Source organism: Epinephelus moara, chromosome 9 (genome assembly GCF_006386435.1).
Source record: "Epinephelus moara isolate mb chromosome 9, YSFRI_EMoa_1.0, whole genome shotgun sequence".
NCBI lineage: Eukaryota > Metazoa > Chordata > Actinopteri > Perciformes > Serranidae > Epinephelus > Epinephelus moara.
The window spans coordinates 28,252,628-28,279,409 of NC_065514.1; the positions used below are offsets into that span (position 1 = coordinate 28,252,628).

General features: G+C 41.4%; 1 protein-coding gene across 2 annotated transcripts in view; it reads left to right on the plus strand.

The window, feature by feature from the left end:
• Positions 1-18,099: 18,099 nt before the first annotated feature.
• Positions 18,100-26,782, plus strand: part of fibcd1b (fibrinogen C domain containing 1b) — a 159,014-nt gene continuing 150,331 nt past the window's right edge. For both annotated transcript variants that reach the window (XM_050053691.1, XM_050053692.1), the window contains exon 1: positions 18,100-18,991. In XM_050053691.1, the coding sequence (XP_049909648.1) occupies positions 18,920-18,991 (72 nt within the window). In that variant the 5' untranslated portion in view covers positions 18,100-18,919. The remainder of the gene's footprint in view (positions 18,992-26,782) is intronic.

A 26,782-nucleotide genomic window follows, 5' to 3' on the forward strand; every position in this document is an offset into this window, starting at 1 on the left:
TACAAATAACCCACAGATCATTTTGCAGTTCCTCTCAGCTCTATGGAGCTGTGCAGTGTCTTTCAGCTCATTGTCTTGGCTTTGCTGTTTGGTTCACTGTCACTGCTCTCCTAGCACTGTGCCCCTCATCAGTCATAATTAGCTGCTAGTGTGTGAGACGTCTCATTTCTATCTCTCTATTTCACCAAGAACAAGGCTGTTACTGACAACTATAAGTATCAGTGACTTGAACATAGGACCGTATTCATTTTTGTTTTTTCTTCACCGAAGACCTTGGCAGAGGAAATGCACCGATGACCATATGAAAATCAGTCAGTTCCATAACTGCTTTAAATCAAATTTGACCACATCTGTCGAGTAACATTAGTCAATGAAAGATACATTTACATATAGCCTTAAGCTAACTCTGGTGCATTAAATCAAATAGTATTATTTATGGTTAGCGCCGTGTGTGGTCCCTTACACATTAAAGAAATAATAAACTGTATTGTAAGTGAGTCAACTGCAATAATTCATTCAGACAAAATGAATGCAAAAGAAAACCAAGGCTGAGCTGCAATGTAAAGATTTGGAAAGCAGACAGACACCCACTCAATCAACGAGGTGTTTCATGATTCTCCAAATCCATGATTTGATTTTTGATTTAAACATTTTTCAGCACTAAAGGCCATGCCATTGTTAGTCTTTTGAGTCTTGATTTATAAAGATCAACAAATGGTAGTTTTTTTGACCTGACAGCTGTATATAACTGCCAGTTTATTTAATATACCACACTGAGACCACATGGTCAAAATTATATAATTTGGTTAAAATGTAATATCAATAAATTATTTCTATCATTTGGGTACAAAAACAAAAAGAGGAGCCACTAGATGACAGAAGTGTACTTTACCACAACAGTGTGATTTTCCTTACCTGCAAAGAACCACCAGATCCTGGGTAGGGAGAGAAGAGTTGCCAGTGTCAGTGTTTTTTCCTAGTCAAATGTATTTGCGCATGATGCCTGGAAATTCATCCTGACATATTTGTTTTGTTAGTAGGTGGCATATGGTACCTACTACCTAGCCTACAAACTGTGATTGTAATTGTAATGTGATTTACTTGCTAGGCATCTTTGATTTGCATATGGCTGTGGTTTCAGACATTTGGAGAACAATTAGATATAAAACTGCTCAGAAGTTGTTGAAATCCAGCAATGGGGCAGTGACTTGTGGCATCAGACACTGACAAACAAAGCCATCCTGTCACATCAGCATGATGTGTGGCCAGTCCCCATTACAGTTTAACAGTGCTCTGCAGTGTCAGGGGAAAGAACGAAATTTAAGGCAGCCAAACTCTGACTAGGGCACACGAGATGGGTGGTGGATGCGTCCAACAAACACTGACTTTCACCTGTGAGGGTGGTGTTCACAACCTGTAAGACTATAAAGCCAAACCCTGTTCATTTTTCTAAACCCAACCACGTGCATTAGTTGTTGAAGGAAAAAACATGTCAATTTGCAGTGTTGTACCAATGTAGTGCATTTCTTTTGAAAGAGACTGTATGTAAACGGTAAAATTTCCTGTGAAAACGGAAGTGTATTTAGAAAGAAAACAATGCATGTAACAAGCAAAACTTGACACAGCATCCTAGAATGTCAGCAACCAACGCACCCAGGGTACCTTGCACGTCATATCTGGACGTGGAAAGCCCATGACCAACAACGTTGATAAGTGACAAGGTGTGAGAATGTGTTGATAAAACAGGATGACGGCTCTACATGATGATTTTTTTTCTTGGCATCATCATATTTTCCCCAAATAAGGTTCAGATTTTTAGACATTCTGTATCCAAAATGTCTTGAAAAGGTGCAAATAGCTGCTGGAGAGAAAAAAAACATAGGGAGACCTGCAGACCATGATTTTTATGATCAATATTGTAGGCTCATTTTAGACAACTTTAGATTAAAAATTGTAGCCCTATAAATTCCGATGTAAGGCTGAGACAAAAAGTTAAGTTTCAATTCGATAAAATTGAAAAAAATAGACAGTAGCAATTAAAGCAAAAATCAAGAAGCTAATTCAACAATCACTCAATTACACTATTTCAGGGCAAACAGTGCACTCATATTGCACCCCTGTAGCTCATGCATATTCAAATGGCTGTGGAGGGGTCTGGCTGGCTAATGAATGTTGACATTGCTGAAATAATTCATATGCTCATCTTAATAACTCGCTGCTGTCTTACAGGTATCAGACGTCTTTCCAGTTAGCAAAGTACACCTTTGGTACACAGTAGGGAAGGGCTGACTGATCAAGCAAAAGCAATCACTGTGGATATCGTGTTTTTTTTTTATCTGTCATCCGATCTTCTTGGGCTCTCGTCTGCGACTGGAGAGAGACCGTTTTGCTTTCATTTGCTCTCACGAGTAAAAAAAAAAAAAAAAAAAAAAGAGAGAGAGAGGGAGAGAAAGCAAAATACAGATGATACAAGACAGCATGTGCTCATTCTGTCCCTCTGAAAAAGCATTTAACAAGGGGACAGAGCTGTTTGTAACTTTACCTGTGATAAAATGAGCACTGGCAAATGACAGTTTATGAAAGCCCCCCCCCCCCTCCCAATCTGCTCTTAATACTTGAAATGCATCTTTTATCGTCCTTGAGCATCATAATCACCTCTATTTTTAGAAAGGAGTTTTTTCATTTTTTTTCCATGTTCTCTTGTAATTTATTTTCAATTTTCCAACACCATTACGTCTTTTCAGTTGACTCCATGTTTCCACCCATTCACAAGCAACATTAAACCTCTTAACTGAGATTATGTATATTAAATCGATTAATGTATCGTGCAATACATGTAGTCGCTATAATTTATTTCACAGCAATCAAACCCATACTCCAGTCATTTTATTTATACTGTATGGATTTTTCACCAGCAGTGACTGAACACTCTCCTTATTAATACACACTCTATAATAAATATGTTTCGCTTAAACATATATCTTGCATCATGGGAAATTTATCTCACTTCTTCCATGGGTTTATTGCTGCTATTCAGTTTGCATTTCAGTAGTTTTAACCCCATAGGTCCAGTAACACAATAATAATACCTGACTACCTGACAGATCTTGGTTTCTGCAGCTGTGGTACTGTGTGCCTGAACAGCTGGTAAGTAGCTCTGCAACCCCCATGGGGAACAGCACTGTCTTCTTTCATGTTCGCACTGTACACTGCAGACTTCAAATACAACCTGGAGTCATCATGTCTTCTGCAGAGTGCCTCAGATGACTCTGCAGTTGTGTCAGAGCTGAGCAGGAGTCTGAGTACAAGGACCAGGTAGACAGCTTGGTTGAGTGATGTGATGTGAACCATGTACAGGTCACTGTGGGAAAGACAAAGAGGGTAGTGGGCGGTGGATAGACGCTAGGAGACCTATGACCATATAATCCAATTTATTCTCATTAAGATAATTTGGTTCTTTAAAAGCAATTTGAGGATTGATTTGCTAATCCTGGATGAAGTTATCTTGAATAAGAGTGCACCATATGTTCTGGCCCCGTTGGTCTTTTAACAGTGAGAATGTTTCAGCTGAGTTTATGTCTTTTGCCCACACTGACTCAAATTGAATTCAGCACAAACATCTATTCTGTTGAATATTTGATCATGTATACAATAAATATAGGCAACACTCCATTATGGAAAATGAAACAGAACCCTCTGACTCTCTGTTCCCACAAAAGTCAGTGCTGTCAGAACGCTTTGCTAATTGGTCAGTAGTGTAAATTGCAGGTCACCAAAGTTGAACGCGATGTGAAAAATATGGACAGATTTATTCACCCCTGCAAGCAAATCCACTAATTGCAGCACTTCTATTGAATTTCATTTGTGTGTTTTTATTTTCACGATATTAAATGCTGGTGTGACCCAGCCTTTAAAAGGCTAAGGAGGTGGTGGGATATAAAAAATACCCGCGGGCTAGTGGTGTAGTCCAGCAGAAGGTAATGGGCATGATATCAGTTTAGTAACCCAATCCATCCTCACCATTGTGGTCTGTCTTTCTAATAATGGCATGTGCCTACACTTCAAAGCATGATGAAGTGCAGAGGAATATCATTTAAAACAGGTGCACTAAATTAATGTCATTACATCCAAACAACATGACATGATATCAGCTTCAGAAAGAGACGGGTGTTTTTTTTTATATTGTACAAAGTAACATTGTGTTTATTGGTTTAGTCATTGCAACAACAATCCTCAATTGCATCCTATCAAAGGGGCATGACAATACATTAACCCAGACTAAGGCGTTAATTGGATGACTGCCAAGAGCTGGCACATTGCCAGTGTTGAATTCCTGTATCTTTATTGTGCCTTTGCACAGTCACTCGTTAGGAGACAGAATTGAATGTTTAGAGACTTTCCTTTTTTGCTCTTGTTGTTCAGTGATAGGCCTTTTTTCATTTCTTTCTTTTTCATATTGCTATTTTTTTGTAGAAGTTCTTTAAAAACAACAACATATAACTCTAGGAAACTCTTAACTATGCCTCAGTCCTGCTGTTGGGAGGTATCTAGAGAAAGACCAAATGTGGTCAAAAACATTGGCATAATAAAGTCATTCAGTTAGTCTGCATAGTGATGGATTAAACGTTAAGTTATTAGCCTATGGCTGGGTTAGGGTCAAATAGGGTCAAAAGTTATGATGCTGTGAGCTGTGATTGTAGTGAATGTGAGCGTGAATGGCTATGTGTCAGCCCTGGGTGGCTCTTGCTCAGGGGGCAGAGTGGGTCAGCCACCAAATGAAAGATTGGCAGTTCGATCTCAGGTTCCCCCAGTGTCGAAACTGAAGATGCTGAATCCCAAATTGCTCACTGGTGGCTGTTCCATCGGTGTGTGAGTGTGTGTGAATGGCAATGGCGGCTGCTGGTCTTTCAAGGAGAGGAAGCTCATTTTCGGCCTACATCATAAAATGTGTCCGTTTATTTATACGGAAATTCTACCCTCTGGGGCTGCTGCGTGAGGCTAGTGTGACCGTCTGTGAGTGCTTTGGGACGGTGGAGCGGCTCACAGCAGCATCCGCTGCTCGTTGGGGACAGTAACTGCAGAGCGACAGAAGCCAGAGTCTCCAAACACGAGTACAGTCTCCAATAACACCAGAAAAAGATGCCAGATTTGTCGCTAGTCGTTTTTAACAAAGAAAAAGTCACTAAGAGGATTGGAAAAGTCTCCAGATCAACTCGGAACAATGGAATGAAACTTGAAAAATGCTCCGGTGGTGGTTTATATTTCAAGATCTCTGATTCGCTCATTTTGCTGTCAATCAAAAAGGGATTCAGCCTCAGACAGATCATCCAGTCATCATGCAGAAGCCCAGCGTCCAGGCCAGCCGAGGCCAGCCCACTGCCCCATAGACCCCCAGAGACTGAATGGGTGAATGAGACATAGTGTAAAAATGTGGTTGCTTTGGCTATGCAAGTGTAGTCCATTTACTATTTACCCTGTGATAGTCTGGCAACCTCTTGCCTGATGTTAGCTGGGATAGGCTCCAGTCCCCTCGCGACCCCCAACAGGATAAGTGGCTTATGGAAATTGAATAAATAAATGAAATTCCAATGTATGAGTGTATAAAGAATATCTGCACAAAGGTTTACAGTTCCACATTTTCACACGTAAGCACACACAGCCTTCTTTGCTGTGAGTCTGGCTGCAACCAAACATGGCAGCTACAGTAGCATGGGAAACATTAATATGGGGCACTGAATTTGATGAATTTACTGTATATCAGGCCACAAATAAGACAAGCCAAGCTAGCCAGAGCTGACAGATGTGTAACTGCAAACCTGATGTGTATCAGCAAACTTTTATTGTAACTCCAAACCTTGTGTTCTTTATGCACTCCTACTCTGGAAATTATTTATGCTAATCTTTTTTTTAAATTTATGCACAATGCACAGCTACAGATCTCCTTACAATGAAAAAATAACTCTTTTTGTTTTTACACATTCACACATTTGAATGTACTTGTACAAAATCTTTTCACACATTTAGATGTAGTGATTAACAGCTACAATACGTTTGACCCTATTTTCTTTCCATAAATCCAGCCATGGGCTCATAATATACCTTAATATATTTTCCTTGCATTTCTTGCAGTGATGCCGTTGTATTGATCCTTGTTTTTATCCATCCTTTCTTTCTCGAATAGGTCAAAGCCTTGGATGGTTATTGTCTACATGTTATTATCTCATGCTCCTCCTCAACTGATGAGGGTTTCGTTTACAACTAGGGAGTCATTTACAAGCAAGCAGAATGCTTTTCAGCTTGAGCTATTAAAAAAGGTTTATGTTTCTTTGGTATGACTGTATGAATGATGAAGGCTGATGGCTGGAACATCATGTTTTAAAGAATTGTTTCTTTATTTGTATACAGCATCGCATCTTCTTATTTCTTCATGAAGTTTTCGATGACCAAGTGGTTTAGTTCCATAAATATGACCATCAGCGTCTTTATTGTACTTAAGTTGCGGCCCATGGATACTCAGGAAAAATAAATTGCTAAAATAAAAGTGAGCATTTTGCAGATTTGTTCAGTAGGAAACCTACATGAACGTATGTGAACACTGTGCAGATATGTTTAATATGGCCATATTGTTGATCTTGGCAGCACTCCCCAAACATACCGTACTGAGCTCATGCAGATCAGTCACATTTGGGCAGAATTCTGAGGAGAAACAATCGCTCCAAATTTAGAAATTCTTCACTGAGTGACTGATGGCAGGGTTTAGCCACAAACAAATATTAACAGCAGCCAGTCTGTTTAGGTAAGCATCAATTATTCAAACAGTTGATATATCTTTTGTTGGCGCTGTTGTTAGATAAAAGTTAAAGATAGAAGGCCAAACATATTGAGGGGAGAGCAGATCCTTTCACCTTTGGCCTGCTCCCCAACTCAATAATTTACGGTATTTGTATACTGATTGATTTCTTTTTTCTGTGTCTACTCTACTCTTTCTCTTTTTTTACTAGAAGCAAAGATGAAAGAGTTGGAGTCTCTTTCATCCATGTCCACTCAACCTACACATCCCTCTTCTATCAAGATACCTTTTTACCTTGCTATCCAGCCAGGAATGGATTCAGTGGGTTGACATCTGTCCTGCCTATCTGCCATCAACTCCAAAAGCTCCATTATTTCAAGCTGTAAGACTGTGATATTATGATTATTATATATCATTTTCATTCTTCTCTTTGGTTCCGTCTCTTCGGTTTCACCTGAAAGTGCACAGACACGGGAGTAGAATTTCATCTCCCCGTCTTTGGTATTTTCACACACATTACTGCATAGCACCGCAGGAGCGTCTCTCGCTCTCTCTCTCTCTCTCACACACACACACACACACACACACACACACACACACACACTCCCAACTGATCTTTTTCCAGAGTTGTGGGGTCACACAGTGCTCTCCCATAAAATTCACTGAAATGATCACAAACTTTCAAATGCAGATTACATGCTGGGGACGCAAATTATGTACACATTACATTCCTCCTCCATGATTTGAAGGCTGATTATGAGAGAGCGGAAGGCAGGCCACTGAATATCATTTCGAGACCAACTCTCCTCTCACAGAATACAGTGCATGTGGTCCACAGGTGCAAAGAATGTGATGACAGGGCTGTCATTGGCTGGTGCTGGTGTGTGCTAGCTGTAAACATCCCTGAAGTGTTGTTGGGCAGCTAGACGACAACGATTGCGTTATACCTTGAATTTAGCCACAAGCCAAAGCACACGGTGTGAAGCTACACACAGCCACATTCCTCTTTTTGTATACTTTGATATATTTGGTTTTTAAAAGGGATGCATATTCCTTAAGAACATAATGACCCTTCAACGTTGAAAAAACACTTGTGCTATTAAGTGCATCTTTCACTCTGGACAGGCTACACTCTCTGTATAGTTCAGAGGATGAAAACTTAGTGAGGCATGCTCTCTTACCCAAGAGCCATCTGCAGATTTCAGAATGATGACGTGCCTTGTTTGCAGTTTAGATGAGGTGTCCTCTCACCTTTGCAAGACATACATAAACATCTAGCTGCGATTGTGTGGAATGTCACTATAAGAGGGAAGTAGACTGCTTTACAAGGCTTTCTGTATTAATGCAGTCTGATAGTGTATATAGTCAAGACCAAAGAGGAGAACAGCCGAACATGTGTGGTTTGGAGCTGCAGAGAGATTTAATGGAAAGGGCTGGGCGACACCACAGGTACAGGAATGTCCCAGTAGGGGGTAAAGAGTCTTAATGGAATTATAAGACATTACAAGAACAAGTATTTTTGGATTACCGCCTGCCTACTTAATTCCCAATCCCTCAAAGAGGTACAGATTGGACTTAAACCACTGTGGGAGGGCAGCCCTACATGAAATACTGCATCAAAGACCTTACATTTCTTTACAGGGCAATTGGATCACATACTTGTGTGTTATTGGTAGGTAAGCTTTTTCGATGCCATGCAGCACAGTGGGAAGAGAGACTGTGGAAATAGGGCTAAGTATTGGCAAGAATCTGGCCATACAATATGTATCATGATACAGAGGTTAAGATTTGAGATATTGTGACATATTACAATAATGCAACCTGTTCTCATTCCTAACGCTTTGTCAGGCCCCATGGCATGTGATGTTGATGCTAAAGGCATCCTTTAGTGTCTTTATGAGATGCACTTGGATTTCAGCTAACTCCAGTGTAAACCCATCCGTTTAACACTTGATGCTGAGAACAGCTGACATGGTTTAAGGAGCGATTAAGGTCATGCAGTGTGGGCAGGAGGGAAGATGGTCAATCTAAACTGGACTTTCACCCAGAGGACCTCAGTTTGTGTCCCATGTAAAACCAAAAAACTATTCAAATAAATGACAAATTTTCTTTGATATATTTGTCAGATATTCAATGATGATTGCTGGGTAATATGTATATTGATGTTGTCGAGTCTCTATTTGTGTCAAATACATTACATACAATACATGCAGGATAGAGTTCACTAAGGGCCCATCATAATAGTGTGCACTGGGGCCTGTTATAACTTCCTTATGCCACTGTTTATGTCTCATTACGTTACGTTACGTCACTGAAAATATTTTTTGACACACACAACTTTTTTCTAGTTTTGTGCCTAAACTTAACCATTTAAAAAAATTAACCATGTATTAAAATGTGTTTGAGCTGTGTGTCAAACAGATATGTTGAAGGGTGCCCTGTGCGTCCCAACGAGATGCCAAGGGGCGTGACAAAATTATGGTATTTGCAGGTTGTTCTCACAAACTATATATACTTTTTTCTACAAAAAGCAATGCACTCCAATTCACACATATTCAAAAAATCTGAAAGGCTGCAATCAGTTCACCAATGTGATGACAGGAGTTAACAAGGAGGCAGTATCGAGCAGTCTGTGAAGGAGGCAAATTGGGGTGGTGGATGGGTCACTAAAACCTAGACTTTTCCGCAGGATTTTTCCATGGAGATGCATGTTCGGAACTGTATTAGTTTTGAGTAATTTTAAACTTCATACTTGGCAACGTGTGTTTCTGTCAGCAGGAGTCTCGCCAACTGTGTTACAGATTTCTCCACTGAGCCCTCGCCGACAGAGCCCCAGATAACGCGGTGACATCACCAAACTTGGAGACGACATATTGTAAAGGCATGGATATTCCTTCTAGTGTTGAATCAGATCTGCCTCCGGGGCCTGGGTCCAAACACAACGCGCTCCCCGTGATCCTGTGGTGGGTCCAAACACAACGCGCTCCCCGTGATCCTGTGGATGCCGCCATTGTTGTTGTCACCAATTCAGTGTTGCCAGATCTTGGGAGAGAAACAAGCAACCAGGGCTATGGAAACAAGCCCAAAAGAAGTGACTATCATGCGTTTAAATAACTTATTAGACGTATATATAGAGAGAAAGGTGACGTTTAGAGAGAAAGCCCAAATAAGCAACTCCACTTTAGAAGCAAGCCCAAAGTCACAGCTAATAAGCGGACCTGGCAACTTTCCGGCTTGTCCTCCTCACATTTCTTGGGACGTATCCCGCCCCTCATTGGCTGATGTTCTTTGTCAGTCATGTCAGACTTCTCCAGTTTTCTAGCATGCCAGATATCCAGTCCCAGTCACAGACGAGGGGACGACTTGCTCGTAGGCTTGTTCACATATGAGGACTCGTCGTGGTAGACTATCTGCCGACCCACCTCCGACCCAAGGTGGCTCTCAAGATCCTCTGCGACGTCAAAATCTCGGTGAAAATCTTGTAATGTGAACTAGGCTTAACATAATATGACAGTACTCAAGTGTACTGATCCTTTCTTACACCCCTATGTGGAAATAAGAGGAAAGGGGTGAGAGGTGTGTGTTGATTTTAGAGGAAGATGAGGTTGCAGGTTTCCAGTGCACAGACAGGTTGATTTCTCATGCTTGCATATTTTTATAAGCCTCTTATACTGACTTGCACCTTTCTTTTATGATGCGTGTGTTCCCAGTCCTCCTGCTGCTCTCATAGCACCAAAAGAAAGGGTTCATTGGTGGGTGGAGCACTATATACTAGCAGAGGAGCCCGGGAGCATTGCCCGAGGGAGGCCCGCGGATAATTACAAACCATTCAACAAACACAGCTTGGCGGCTCACGGAGACACCCTGACGTTGAGCCAAGAGGCAAACAGAACTGTAATGAGACGGAGACGACAAAACATGGGAGTACATGAGTCATACAACATCGGCTACCGGATTGGAAACATGGATCGAAGTTGCAAAAGCAACAAAGAAACACCTGACTCACTGAGGAGGATGGAAGCCGAAGAAGGAGACAATAAAGGCCCAGCTCAGGATATGATCCATCCTATAAATGCTGCAAACTATCACAGATAGAGGACATAATCACACTTAGTAGCTCGGAGACAGTAATGAAGACAGTAAAGAAGAGGGTATTCTGGTCATAAAGTGTTTGAAACAACCCACCATATTTTCAAGCTCATAATCATTACAATCACTTTTGTGATCATCATCAGCACCACCACCACTTATGGAATTCCATCTCCCAGATTTACTGTACGTCTAATTACTCTCATTAGTAAATGTCACCTCTATGAATGTGCAGCCAGACTCAGTGTACTCACTGCACTCTGGCTGCTCAAGACTCTGTGTTTGCAAGTGTGGGTATGTGTGCACTGTTTGATGAAATAGCTTTGCCCCACAGGGTTGATATTCTAACTGAAAAAGGGAGAGGGCAGAGCGAAGAGCTCTGCAAAGAATCTGATGTATCAGTAACCTCAATCATGTCCCACACCTATGGCTAACCTCGGGCTAAGTTAGGGAATTAACAGAGCAGCCAGGGAGAGATGCAACACTGCCTTTGACTTTGCACTTCAGAGGTGCGAGCGCTTTGCCCCTCCTCTGGAGATTCTTGAGAAAGACCATCATTATACATTAATAACACCAGAGACTTCTCCCTCAGCCTGCACAGCCTCTGTTTGTGTCCCCTATTGATTTTTCGCTGAATTCTTTTGATGAGAGTATAGGGACTGACACTTTGATTACGTTTACCGTTATTCGGTGTGTGTCTGGGTGTGCACTTGTGTGTGTGTGCGGATGTCGGCCAATGTAGAATGAATTTACTCTTACAAAGTGTGTATCTACTGTAAATGTGCATATACATTAACTTCTTACTAAATTTAAAGGGACAGTTGCCTCAAAATCAAAAAGGCATTTTTTTCCCCTCTTACCTGTAGTGCTATTTATTAGTCTAGACTATGTTTGGCGTAAGTTGCAGAGTGTTGGAGTTGTCTGCTTTCTCCTGAATATATTGTAAATAGATGGCACTTGGCTTGGTGTAAACAAACAAACAAAATGAATAAATAAATAAATACATCTGAAAAAAAATCAATAGCAATGTTTCTTTTCAGAAATCATGACCTGGTTACTCAAGATAATCCACAGACCTTGTTGTGAGCAGTTTCATGTAGGAACTATTTAATTCTGTATTTCATTCTACCGAACTACACCCTTCAACCATCTCAGAGGGAAGAGTGCATCTACTCATGGATGAGAGGCTCCTGCTTGTGACAGTGTGAGATGTAAACATCAATGGCGCCCTCCTCAGCTGAGCTATAACATTAGCTAGCTCAGTGGTGCTAGGTGAGCTAGCTGTAGATGCACTCTTCCTTCTGCGTGATGATACGGTTGGCTGGGTGTAATTTGGAAGAAAGAAAATAGTTCTTAAATAAAACTTCTCACAGCAAAGTTGCAGATGTTCTCGAGTGACCAGGTCATGATTTCTGGAAAGAAATTGCTGTTGGACTTTTAAAATATATTTTTGGGCACATTGAGGACCACAAGCTGAGTGCCATCTAGTTCCATTATATTGGAGAGAAGGCAGAAATCTCTATGAAAGATATATCCAGCACTCTGCGGCTCACACCAAAACAATTTTGATTGATAAATAGCACAAGAGGTGAGAGGAAAATTATGGATTTTTGAAAATAGGGTGCCCTGTTCCTTTAAACAACTGTTCGTTTCCCATACTTGTTCAGTAAACCTCTCCGACAATAAATTATGACATAACAATGTTACTGGCATTCTGTACTCGCCTTACCCATATTCTTTACCATACTTTCTTCCGTCACACACGTTTTTTCTTCTTCTTTCTTCTCTTTCTTTTTTTCTCTTTTTGTAACTGTCGTTTTGCAAATTACAGGCTTGGCATTTTGGGAAGGGCAGTTCACCCTGTTGGTTCTTCACAGTTCTATGCATTTGTCCTGCTGCCACTCCATGCATGAAAATTCAAAAAAAAAGAAAGAAAGAAAAAAAAAGAAACACAGCCATGGGGAAAAAAATCCAAGAACAGAGCTTGGGCTACGTGTCACACAAAATACACAAACACACACACACTCTTGTTTGGATATGAGCACATATAAAACAGCAAATCCAATAAAAGGCTGTATTGTTTGGGATAATTGTAGAGATAAACAGCTCTTCCTGGGAGACTTCTCCTTTTTCTCCGAATGTCTTTGGCTGATCAGGTTTCGGTGACATTCAAAGATGGGGCCAAGACTGAGCACACACATGATACACACACCTGCAAGCACACCAGACAAAGACAAGGTTTTACCGACAATGGTTTGCCTCGCTGTATATTTGGCAGCCCTACTTTACCTTCTTCTTTGATATTAAAGTCATGGCTCATTCATTGTGGGGGAAATCGCTATATTATTACAATATTTTCAAAAGCCCGGAAGGATACAGACCAAATTCAATACCCCTGCAGTTTGTCAGCAAATGTGCAATGTTTGCACAATTCTCCTTTTTCATCAAATAGGAACTACAACCTCGGGGCGTAAAGACATTTGGTGTTAACTGCCTTTTGTTCCGGCGAGCAAAAGTCAGTGTGTCTGTTTTTACATACGATTTATTACATACTCATTTAGACGTGCTGATGGATTCTTACAAAGGATTTCACGTGTCATCTTACTCTGATTAATAACACATATAATACATGCAAGTAGAGATCAGTGTAATTGGTGATTTAGCAGACATGTCAGGACTCTACAGTTTGCATGTTAGGAGAACTTTTCCCTTAATGTGATCTTTTTGTTTTAAAGAGCCGTCAATGAGCATATTTTCACAGATTAGGGAAGCAAAGCAAGAAAACGAAAGAAAAAAATAAATACAAATATGTGGAAACGTGAATATTAGAATAATAAGGTATGAATATGCACTTCAATCACATCAAAGAAATACTACTTTTATATGTGGCATGTATACATGTACTCCATACGCATACACATTTATTACACGTACACACGCTATCATGTACACTTACATGTGCACAATACAAAAATATACATATGTAATTATTTGTGCACTTGTGCAGACATTATTTACCCATGCATATTATATGATGATTGTGTGATTTTATGCATGCATACATGTATGCAGTACCATAAAAAACAAATATATTGTAAGACATCAAGAACTAGAGGCATTTCTTTTCTTTCCAGCCCTTTGTGTTATTCTCCAGTTGACTTCTTATGTTCTCAGCGCGGGAAATTGATTCCTTACATCGACTTATGATGCCTTACATTGTAGGAATGTGTGCCACTGATAATTATTCTCAAACCATTCTTGCTGCGATGTTGTTGGGAAAGTGCATGAGCAAACTTTCATGAAACTGCATCAGCACTGTGGCTTTTTGAGATAATTTGCTAATGGGAAACTCAGATCAGTGGCTATAGGAATACCTCACCCACAAAACCACCCTTTATATATCAATTATTCATGCCGTGTTACCTTGAATTTGTAAAGAAAGCTTTGTTTTTCTCACATGCCTCTGGTGAAAGGAGAATCCAAAAAGTGGCAAACATTGTCGATTAATTGAAGTAAACGGGGACCACGTTTAACAAGAGCAAAACATCTGTTTACAAACTCTCACAGAATATAACAAGACTTAAAGTGAAAGCATTGATAAGTTTCCCTTTCAGTCCCAATCAGAAAGGGCTGAAGTCAAGGCAATGCAACATGTTTGGGAAACACTGAGCATACCACTGGATAAATGAGACTTGGATTTTACTGCACTGGTTGTGTAAGACTTTGTAAACAGATTGTTTAATATGTTTTTGCTATTGTTAAACATGACCCCCATTAACTTCAGTTAATCAACAGCATTTGCCCTTTTTGGATTCTTCGTTTATTGGAGGCATGCTAAAATATACAAACTTTTCTTCACAAATCCAAATCACTTTTTTTGCATTTGTTTTAATACATAATTTGATAATTCGTTATGTATTTATTATATTTCACAGTCTGAGTTCATCCTGGTTGCAATAAAGATAAAGCTGACAGTTGGCAAGTTGTTTATGTTGCCACCCCACTGTCAACTAAATGTGATCAAACCACACACTAACATCCCTAATGAAGCAAATTCGCTAAGTTTATAATGCAACACATTCTCACTCCGACCTTGTCACACATTAAGGGCCGTAATATACTTGCTGCAAACAACGCAAACGTGACCGCGTCATGGCAGCCATGCGTGATCTGTGTTCGTTTGATGCGTTGAACGCACATCTCAACGCGAGGTACCGCAACGCGTGCGCGAAATGCAATATTCTTAACTGCTAGAGGCACTGGTGCGATTGCACACAGTGACCCGACCGGATGATCAGACCAGACCCTTCTTCTTCTTCTCATCAGATTCTTCACGATTTCCGGGTTATATTTCTGTTGTCTGCCCCAAGTGGTGACCGCCAGTATTGTGCATTTTGGCTGCATAGTGCTGCGTACACAACGCGTTGTGTGAAATTCAGAGATTATGACTTGTACGGACACAGTTATCCACGTGGAGGTGGCTGAGCCGGCGGCTAATGGCTAAAGGATAACTCCATAAAGAGTGCTAAACAACAACAACAGTGCTGACGGAGCTAATGGTGTTTACAAGGGGTGGGGATGAGAGGGTGGGCGCGACGCTTCCAGGACACCACCATCCTGTTATGAGCGGTAACCAATGTATGAGCATAGTGCAATGATACATGTACTAACATGCATGGATTACAACACACAAAGATACACATATTGGCTGCTCAGAACGCCATTACTCCACTACATCTTTACATAACAAATACTTGTTTGCCGCCTCTTCAATGCTCTGAATGTCACACACAAAATCTTTAAAAAAAAATCTTTAAATAGTAGATAAGGATGAAACTTTAACTTTGATTCTTGTTTGTTTAGTCATAAATATATAAAGTTATTGATAATTTCTTGCACGAATTTTTGTGCAGTAGTATCACTGAGGTGCATAATTCAGAGGGTGATACAGTGAAATCTGTATGGTAAAACTCATTCACCTCTGCTCTCAAAGAGGATCTCGTGATGTACCAAAGAAATAAAAAATCACAGAATGTTCAAACAGGTTTAATACTGTATGTCAAAACATTCAGTTTGCAAATTTTGCTCCTCAATGGGCTGTCATCCATGACAAACTATTCCACCTTAACAACATCTCCTCAATCCACTGGTGCATGTCAGACCTGCTGACAACAAACATTGTGTAGCAGTGACCCTATTTTGCATTACCCCTCCCCTTTGTGAGTGCAGGTTCATCACAGGGATGAGTAATCTCACTCGTGCCTTGGTCCCTGCACCACCGATTACGCCTCTAATCATCTGTCCATCAAACTACCTTAACTGAGCAAAAACATGACCACTCTTGTGGACCACATTATTGACAGTAATGACTCTGTGTAGAGGAGAGAGGGAGGGGTCTTTGTGTGCTGCTGTGCTGCCTGTCAGCAGGAACTGAGTACACTGAAAACTGTCAGTGTAAATTGTTTTTTTAGGAACCTGTTGATCAATTTATACTTAGAGTTCAAACACAAGAGCTCTACTGTTAACCCAGCTGAGTTATTTAAGTAAGTGTGACGACTTTTTATAATAATCAGAGGTTGAATACACAATGAGAATGACCTGAGAATCCTGCGACTGAGACACAAACCACTAAACAAACAACAAACCACTTTCTACAATTATTCCTCATTATTTTCCGTTCTAGCTTATTGGAAATTGGAATCATGTGTGACTGTGCTTAACCTTGCTAAGATGTAGGTATATATTTAATGAATGTTCACTGCCTTGCACTGCTCTTTCACACAAAATTATTGATCTTATGTTGTACAAAGTGTCCAATAATCTCAGGGCTCACCTCAGATAAACTTGTGTAAATTTAGGAAAGGACTTCGATGGTTTTAAATCCAGTTTCTGTGCAATACATTTTAAAATATAGATGAATAATAAAGAGGTTTAATATTATGTTTTATCTTTTTTCTGCTATAGCGAGGTTCTTCTACTTTAAACAAGCAGCCCTACTTCTAAAGGCTGCCACTCAAACGAGAAGTGCTGGGTGATGTCACAAAGTGCGCCGTTGTCAATTATTCTTATTTAGTAATATTTGTGCAATTTAATTTTCTTAATCATTTTCTTGTAAATTGTCAATTATTTTTTTCATACTGTGCTTTTTTGTTAATTAAAGCTTTAATGATAATAAAGTGTGTTTAGTCATTAATTTTATACAAGCATATTAAAATGACTTGGGGCCTTGAGCTGAGGCAGATTATCAGGCAATGGGCCCCTGGGCACACAAATGCAAAAGCCCACCCCCGCCTCCCACCACCTCTCCTACATAAGAGCAAGACACACACACTTTACAGTTGTTAAGTCTTTTTTGTGTGTTGCTGTTTTGCATCTCTTTGTGGTTTCAATTTCAATTTTATTTATAAAGCCCAATATCACTAATCACAATTTGCCTCAGAGGGCTTTAAAGCATATGACATCCCTCTGACCTGTGGACCCAAAAATCCCCTTTAACAGGAAATAAATGGTAGAAACCTCAGGAAGAGCAACTGAGGAGGGATCCCTCTTCCAGGACGGACAGACATGCAATAGATGTTGTACAAAATAACTACTAATAACTACTCTCTTTGTAGTTGTTTTGTGTGACTTTAAGGTAATTTGGTCGTTTTGTGTCTCTTTGTGGTTGTTTTGCTCCTTTTTCTAGTTATTTTGAATGTCAGCTCAGTACATTTTAATTTAAGTGACATTTTGTGGATGAGGGCCAGGGGCCCCTCTTACACTTTGGGCCCCAGGGCCTGTGCCCATTCAGTAGGCCCATTAAGTAATCCTTCAATGGCCTTGAGGCTTTATAAAGAGAGGTAGTGATGGTTTGGGTTTGTGGGAGCCCCAATATAAGGTGTTGCTTAGGGCCCCAAAATGTTAAGAAACGGCCCTGGTCCCGCGGACATTAAGATTTTAAATCACCAAACCTAATCAGGTATTCGGTCATAGCAATGTACATACTGTGGCAAGATGATCTGTGTGATTTGTTGTAACCTTCAGGAGATTTTCACACGTTTGTGTTCCTTTAGGAGGATTTTTATCAGCAATCTGGTATCCGGGATTAGCGCCCATTAAACCATTACACAGTCTGTAGTCTAAGAATAAATTTGCCACAATCTGCTGCTATTTGGGTTGCGGTGGAATAGGAGGGTCCACGGTGCGGTGGAAGTGAAGTAGCAGGCGGGGTGGCACAGCAGTCGAGGGCAGGGCGGCACAAGGAAGGAACGCTGCCTTGGAGCGCGGCGTGCGTACCGAAGGGACGCGTTGATTGACAGTCGGAGGCACGGAGCGCCCCGTGCGGCACACAAGCGGAGCACGCTAATCTCCCCGTACCCGTCTTGTCAAAGGCATCTCTGTGAAATACCAGCCAGATCAGCCTGGCGCAAATAAAGGAGGCTCTATCCATCCCCTGGGCTCGGTGTTTGGAGTCTTCTCGCCGATTCAACGAGAAAAAGAAGCAACGCGGCAGCACTGCGACCCTATCCCATCCCGTCTTTACCTGTTCGGTCACAACTGGACACAGTCTGGACTAACCTGGCGTCTTAAAGTATCCTGGACACGGGAGTGGATGGACAGAAAGGTCAGGTTGCACTTTGCAGTCTGAGCCAAAGAAGATTTTGTCGGTTCCTTTTTATGGAGTAAAAGGACTGCGCCCGTTGCTTTCGGGATCCTCTTTGGGGTTATTTTTTGTTTTTGTGAAATCCAACATAATTGTGATGTGTTTGTGAGTCAAGTTACAAACCCTGGAGCCGCTAAACACTCCTTTTCATTATTTTTAAGTGGAATAACGGGCAGATTATCAGGAGACTCTCGGGAGGAATTTTGGTGCGTAAATTGTGCGGTGTGTGCGGTTGCTGAGCCGCAGAAGTAGTTGTGCCTCCCTTCTTTTCTTGCGTTTAATACCCAGTTTTCCCATGGAGAAGGCTAAAACACAGGTTAAGACTTTATAAAAGGAGCGGGTTTATTCTCTGTCGCCTGGAACAAACAGGCGGATCTGATGCGCAGATTCTCCGTAGGATGGTAAATGACCAATGGGGAATCATGAACAGCTCTTCTGAACTCGAAGATGGGACTCGGCATAAAAACCAGGTATGTACACACAATCTACAGTAGCGCTGTGGGTTTATGAGGAGTGGTGCATCTGCTTGGCGCAGTGTTACCACGCCGAGTTTGATAATGTGGCTCTCGGGCGAATCTCTGCACTGTAGAGACAGTCGCTGCTGCACATGAGCTTTTCTCCGACTCCCCGGGCACTGGCACTTCTGTTCCTGTCATAATGTCTAAACCCACCCGCAGATCACACAGTCCCCGTGGCTACTTGTGTTTAGCGTGACACGACGGTTCAGTGTGTTAGTTATGCTACTTGGCATACAAATGGATGAAGTGGTGAGAATGGTGGTAAAATCACGGCAGGAATGTGTGCGTGAAAAGGCGGAGAGTTGCGCATCTCAGCTGCACCTCCAGCAGATATTCTTAAATTTCCCTCCCATGTAAGCCTGGGCTGTACTTGAGCTGAATGTCTATAAATCGCATTTGTGTCGTTAAGAGTGCTGAAACATGGCACACAGGCACCCTCCAATAGCTATTAACACTCCAGAGCTCTTTAGGCCAGTCGGATGAATTGAGACAGGAGCGGACGTGCGTTGTGTTGCAGCCAGGCAAAGCTCACTTTGGGGAATAGTCAATGTTTCACAAGGTCAGTAGAGGGCTATTGACAGCCCGTGAGGGAGAGGGCTCCCCTGGAACACACAGAATCGGATTTCGGGCAGCGAGAAAGCTTGGCGCCTTTGGAAACACACAGAATGATTTTACCCTTCTTATCCTCTTACCTGTGAGGATGGATTTGGTTATGATGCGACATCAGTGAGAAATGAAAGGTGCTGATGTGAAAACTTCATCGGGGCCATTGCAAAAATATTTTGACACAGGGGAGAAGTGTCAGGGATGTTACAGTTTTGGCACAGGGACCGTGCACTTTTTTAATAACTACAAATTACAAGGGCGTAGGTTTCATTTCAACATTGCGGGCGTGGTTTTGGGGGGGCACTTCTATCAGGGAAATTGAAAGTATTAAACAATTTACTGCATTCTGGTCATTTTTAGGCACCAATCTGTGCCCCTTTGGCATCAATTTATGGTGTAAATGTCTTAATTCTGTCCAAAAGTTTGAAGGGTGGACGCAAATGCATATGTTCTAAATATTAATGGGGATGTGTCCCCTGTATCCCCCCAAAATCTATACCTTTAACTCATTAATTTATCAACTTAAAAGAGAGAACAGTTTGCTCCCCCACCCTTCACCACAGTGTTAACAACAGCAAAATGGCTTTCTTGAACATATATGTCTTTGCTGCCAGTTGTTCTTTGACTCCAAACTAATTGCAAGTACATGGGCTGTGTCACTCAGAAGCCATTGGTTAGAAGGAAGCATGCTCTTGGCACATTTCTTGTAATTGACAAAGCTCGACAGTCAGACGATACGTGGCTTCCTGTCTTGTGCCTCAGTTGATGTCATGGCTCAGGCTGAGTCATTTACATGGTGGTGTTCTGAATTGGGCCTCTACTGTCTAAGGTACAGTTACATTAGCAGCATCCATTAATGCAAGCCTGTGGTTAATTTTTCATACGGTTAGCTGATGTAACCTCTGAACTTGGAGGTGGAGCAGATCAATGACTAAAAGGGTATGACCAACACTTTGCCTCTTTTACATCCACTTAAAGGTCATGCAAATCGCAAATATGCCCGTCATGGTTTTTAATTTGATGATGAAACACCAGAGTGTCTGTCTCAGATCAGTTAACTGGCCAGAAAAAAAACATCTGTTCAAGGAAAATGATACCCAATGTGATTAATTTTGATTCTTATTCATTTCTGTGTTCATGAAGGAAAAAAATCCAAATGACTAAATGAAGCTCTTATATGCTGAGTGGTAAGCCTGGAGGATGAAAAGGCAAAGCATGTCCCACAACCCCAACACTCGCCCCGGATCAGACAGCATCTGGGAGGGAAGGGGGGGGGGGGGATGTTGGATGAGATGAGAGGTTGTGGGAAATGGGGATGGCTAATGCTGCTATCTGTCCCTCTCCTCCCTACATCTATCTGTCTCCTTCTTCTGCGCTTGTTATTTCGCTATCACACACAGACACACATAAATACTCTCTCACTGCGTGTCAGCCTGTCTCTCTCTGTAATCTTGAGCGGCAACACCAAACCTTTATCTCCAGCCTTGGTGCTATTGACACAGTCATTTCAGACCCAGTGGGGGGAGGGATCGGGTAATAGAGATCTCTTGTGGTCTGTGTTTGTTTTGATATTACAAAACGTGGCTCAGTATTTGTCTGGTAACTCTGCATATTTGATTTGTTACCGTAGGTGTGCTGTCACCCGTGCCCTTTCACAACAGACGGAGGCCAGTTAGAGTAAAACGGGGATTTGAGTGCAACTTAAAAACAGCCTTGAGATCTAACTCACTGGATAACAGGCAGCAGAGGCAGAGGCTATACATGATTAGATAGGCTATTAACTTGTGTATATAAAAATATGACACTTCATAGAAACAAAATGGCTACCATGAGCTATAAGTAGATAGAACTGTGAAAACTCCCACACAAAGTTTTGGAAATGAAACAACGAGAGCTGAGGTGAGTCAAGGTTGCCCCTTGCCATCATGACCTTTCAACTGAAGGGTGTAAAAATGTGTTAAAATTCTTATAAAATTGCTTTTTTTTCTCCAAGATTGCTCTGACAAAAAAACCCAACATAATTTCACACAAGAAACAAACATCAAGGGATGTAATATTGTGCTGTAAAAACACCAATATTGATTTTTGGGGGAATGCTAGCTAGATTTCTTATAGGGCCGTTTGCTATAGCTGTTTCCATGGCATCATTCTTACATCAGCCGTGAATCAAGTTTGAGCAACTAGTCTTACGTCCTAATTTAAAATCTTAAATGTGATATATGTATGCACCCACATTTGACAGCTATATAGTCAATTTCATCTCTTTTTTTTTTACCCCACATGGCCCATGCATGCACGCACACACATACACACACACGCACATATAGCTGAGTCAGTGAGGCCCAATGGAGTTGCCTACTTGGATTGTCGGCAATCAATAACACTCTGAGAAGTCCAAACTTTCCAAAGCACTGAAAGAACTGTTTGTATATGGGTAGAATACCGTAGAGTACAGCTGTGCCTTACCATCTTACACACTGAGATGGACACACACACATTGCACTTAAAGACATTTATACATTACAGACAAGCTTCACTTTCAACGCAAACAGATCAAAGTCACAGACTCGCATCAATACATCAGCAAATCACCAGACTACAGTCAGGATGTTTATGTATCTCCAACACATCGGCCACAAAGCTGTAAAAAGGAGGAAGGTTTGCCTTGACAGCACACACACTGCAGGCCCACATCTATCAGAAACACACTCGGCAGCAGCCCAGCTCAGAAATTATATCAGGCTTGCATGACAGCCACAACACACACACACACACACACACACACACACACACACGCTAACATCTCTGCCAGGATTTATCAGTCTGCACTAACTCACTTTAATACTTCTCGCCCCCACATGTGGTAACTGTGGCACATCAGGCAGAACCTAGAAGGCTTGACCATCCTTCATGCACGCGTCTTTCTGCATATATTCATAATAAGGACTTAAAAATTTGTGGAAAATACCTAATTGCAGTTTTTCTAACCAACATTGCTATTTAAATTATCTTCTATAAAGTAAACAAGATCATACCAAGCATAATAGAATCAGAGTCCCAAAGGGTAATGCACTTGTTTGATGTTGAGGATGTTGTTTTTCTACAAACCAGTGAGCTCAGTTTTCTACACTGACTAGTTCTTCTTTATTAAAGCTGTAGTTGGTAAGTTTCATAAAAATAACTTTTTGTCATATTTGCTGAAACTATCACTTTGATTACACAGTATACTACATGAGGCAGATAATCTGTGAGAAAAAAATCATGTTCTTCCTCCTCATGGTGCTTCTAATGGAATATGCAAGAATCCACCGACCAATCAGAGTTGAGGGGTCTCTGACGCAGCTGTCAGTCACTGCTCCGGTCAAACTATCAAACTGTCAAACTAGGCAGCGCTCATCAAATATGAATCAAATTTCTGTTACTGCATTGCCTGTTTCTTGCCCACCAGCCCCGGCCAACTTTCTCATTTTACAGCCAAACACTTCACCAAAACATGTTTATGAACTCACTCGAGACGAGACATAGGCAATGCAGCAACACAATCTCGATTCATATTCGATCAGCGCTGCCTGGTTTGACAGCGTGACTGCAGCTCACGAGCAGTGATTGACATGATAGACAGCTGTGTCAGAGACTCCCTGGCTCTGATTGGTTGTTTACCAACAGCTGAGGTAGATTCGAGCAAATGCCACTAGGGATACTATGAGGAAGCAGAGGGACATGATTTTGTCACAACTTCTGCCTTGTGTACTCCTGTCTGGGTATAGAAACAGTTTCAGCAAACATGAAAAGTTACCCACTACAGTTTAAAGGAGGGTATTACATCATACAATTTAAAGTGGCGTTGCATTTATTGGTAACGGCTGCATGGTTGGCCACCTATGATAACACTACCAAACTGCTGGGAAGTTGCATCTGACTGTGTTTTTGATATCAGACATGCAAAATGTTGCAGCATTGCACTTTGGCTAAGCTAACATTAGCTTAACAGACTGAAGGTCTGAATCCTGGAGGTCCAGATTTATAGTTTTTTTTTTATGGACAATAAAAACATCCAGGCCTCTCTTTATTTTATCAGACATAAAAAAAATGATACAAAGTGCTGCTCCTTCCTTAAAAGCATCTCTGGCCAAGTTTAAATTTACAGACACCAGCGTGCCAAGAGCGAGCATATTTACCGCACAACAGCCAAGATCGCTTTTTTTGTTGTTATGCCAACTAAAAGAATTAATGTTAATTAATTATAAGTGACTAAATTTGCATGGTGTCATTATAAGTGATGAAATCAACAGCTGCAGGCTTCAACTTTCACTTGCTGCACCTCATTAAGGCACAGTTATGTAAATTGTGAATAATATGGCAGCTCTTGAGATTTAGAAATTGCAACCTTTCGAATCGCTGATACAAGTGGTTACATACTAAGTATATGTTTCTTAGACCTGTGCCGCAGTAAATAAAATAAAGTATGTAAGAGGTGTTTCTTATACAGCTAAAATGTGAAATGACCTTTCAATCACAGTGAAAGAAAAGAGGTGAACACAAGCTTAGAACTGTATGTGTGGGATGATGGGCTGGCTGGTTTTCTGGGTATCCTTGTCGAACTAATGAACCTGCTGAGCTGGCTGGAGGTATAGGAGGCAGTGTGGAATGGAGCAGAGCAAAGCAGAGAGAGTTCCCTGGTTCAATGGGCCTGTGATTTCCCTGTGGGGGGTCCTGCTATGGCAGCAGTGCAGCCCTAACAACCTCAGCTTCTGTCTCGTCCTGCCCCGCTAAGGGTGGCTTCGAGGAAACGCCCGCCAGCAAAAGTTTTCAAGGCCCCAAAAGTGCTTCATCCATTTGTCAGATCACACACCAGAACACACAGCAGACGGCAGACGCATTGATATGTACAAATCGTGCACTCAGACAAGTTCAGCATGTGAAAATTGGGGCATTTAAACTCTTTGTACTGTGTCTCTCTCACTGTCGGTTTATGTGTGCGTGCCGCCGTCTGTGCAGATGCAAACTCTCACAAAAAGACTCGTAGTGTGAGGTGGGGTTTTTTAACACGTGTAATGTGACGGTTTGACAGGATTGCAAAGATCTGTGTTTGCCAAGGGTGTGCACATAATGTTTTTATTTGTGCATCCTGCTATACATAGACCGCTGCTGAAAGATGTTAATTATCTCAGAGGAAAGATTGATCAAATTAGGTCATGTCAGTCTTTGTGTTTCCTGCAGTATGTGTTTAACTGCACAGTAAACATAAAAAAGACAGCTTGATATGTTTGCGTGGGTCTGTGCATGCTGTACTTGTGTGATCACGTGTGCCCATCAATCCATTGTTCTTTTTTAAACAAAAGTATGGGGGTGGGAGCAGAGGGAGAGTTTTTCAATTTATCAAGAAAAAACAATCCCTCGGTGTCATTGATTTCACTTTGGTACTGCTCTTCATAACAACGCCGCCTTTCTATTGGCATGCACGATAATGAATTTCAAAGCCTTAATGTTGCAGTGTGTTTTTCTTCTTCTAGTGGGCATGTTCTCCTCACACATGAATCCTTTTCTGATCCTCTTTCTTCTTTTGATCATTTTTTTTATCATAATAATGATAACATTACCTTCTCTGAAGCTTTGGACACGTTTTTATACTATATAAGCTGTGTATATTTGAAACCCATTGTTGAATTGTGGGATCAAAACCTAAGTGGTTTCGCAGGAGTGTGGGCCTATTGTTAGAATAAAGGTATGAATGTGTGAGAGGAGTGTGTGTGTTGGTGGATCAAAGCGGTAACGAGCCATTACTGTCAAGTTGTTATGTAAGTGAAGAGTGCTTTTTTGCATAGGAAGTGATTTAGTGCCTTAATGGAGCGGCGTGTTCGTTTGTTTAGGTTTCTGCTGCAGACAGACGGAGCCATTTTGGCTAACGTGCATGTACTGTAGCCCCATGAAACCAGGGGCTCTACTTATCTGAAGGTTATAAATGACGGCAGCTGTCCCATGTGCTTTTGGCCTTGCTCTTCCTCTATCCACCTTTGTCATTTGACCCTCACCCTCTTCTATGTCTTTTTCTCATTTTCCCCCTTTCTATATCTCCTGCTGACACAAAGGGACGGGACATTTCAATATCAGATTTCTAGTGCTGCAAGGTGGCCAGGAGGCCTTGAGAGGGGGAAAAAAAAGGCGAGGCAAGGAAGGACAAGAACAAGAATGAAAATAGGAGTTGATAAAAGCAGAAGAATAAAAATAAGAGCCAGAGTAGAGAAACAAAAGAGTAACCTGGAGTAGAGTAGAAAGGACACAGGAGGGTTGTTAAGTATGAATCACAGTAGGTCCCAGTCAGCGTTGAGCAGGCAGCAGGCTAGCTGGGGGCACATGTACCTTTTGCGAGATGACGCAGATATATTCCAGCTGCTCAAAATCCCACATATTTCCAACAAAGGATTGCTATCAGATATACCACACAGTGTGAGAGGAGAGACAGCCTTTTTTCCAGTCGACTCCTGGATCAGTTACAAGGCTCATCACGGAAGCCCCAAAGCATCACCAAGGGCTCACTCGCATCCAACTCAACAGCTGCAATAGAAAGTAATTGTACCTAATTCATTGGTGATTCTTGGTAATGGTGTTGATTTTGTGCACTACACATGCTTTTTTTGTGGGTATACACATGTACTTACATATAGGCGAGCACCAGTGGCACCTCCAGAAATGTTCATGGGGGGGCCAGATGGGGCTACTGAAAATCTTTAGGTGGCACACTCATTGCTGTTCAAAGAGGCTGGTTGTCTTTTTCCTTAAAAAAACAAATATACAGCTTTAATTTGAAGGACTGTGTTGGTTGTAAGGAACAAAACATTTACTGGGAACATGCCTTCTTAAGTCCCAGGGAGTACCTGTTTTTGTTAAGAAATCTTGAGGTGAGAGTTCAAGGGACACCTGTGAAAATCACCATGCCGTTTGATCCCTCATCAAAATTTTGCTGAAATTTGGAGCGTCATTTAGCTCCCTGCCTGACAACTTATGCCAACATGGTTGGTACCAATGGATGCCACATGATCAGGCCACATGAAATCTGTTTTAAGTTTTCCAGATTCCGTTATATTGCTCCCCAAATCATGTTTTCTGTTTAATTTTTCTAATTTTGCATTTTACAAC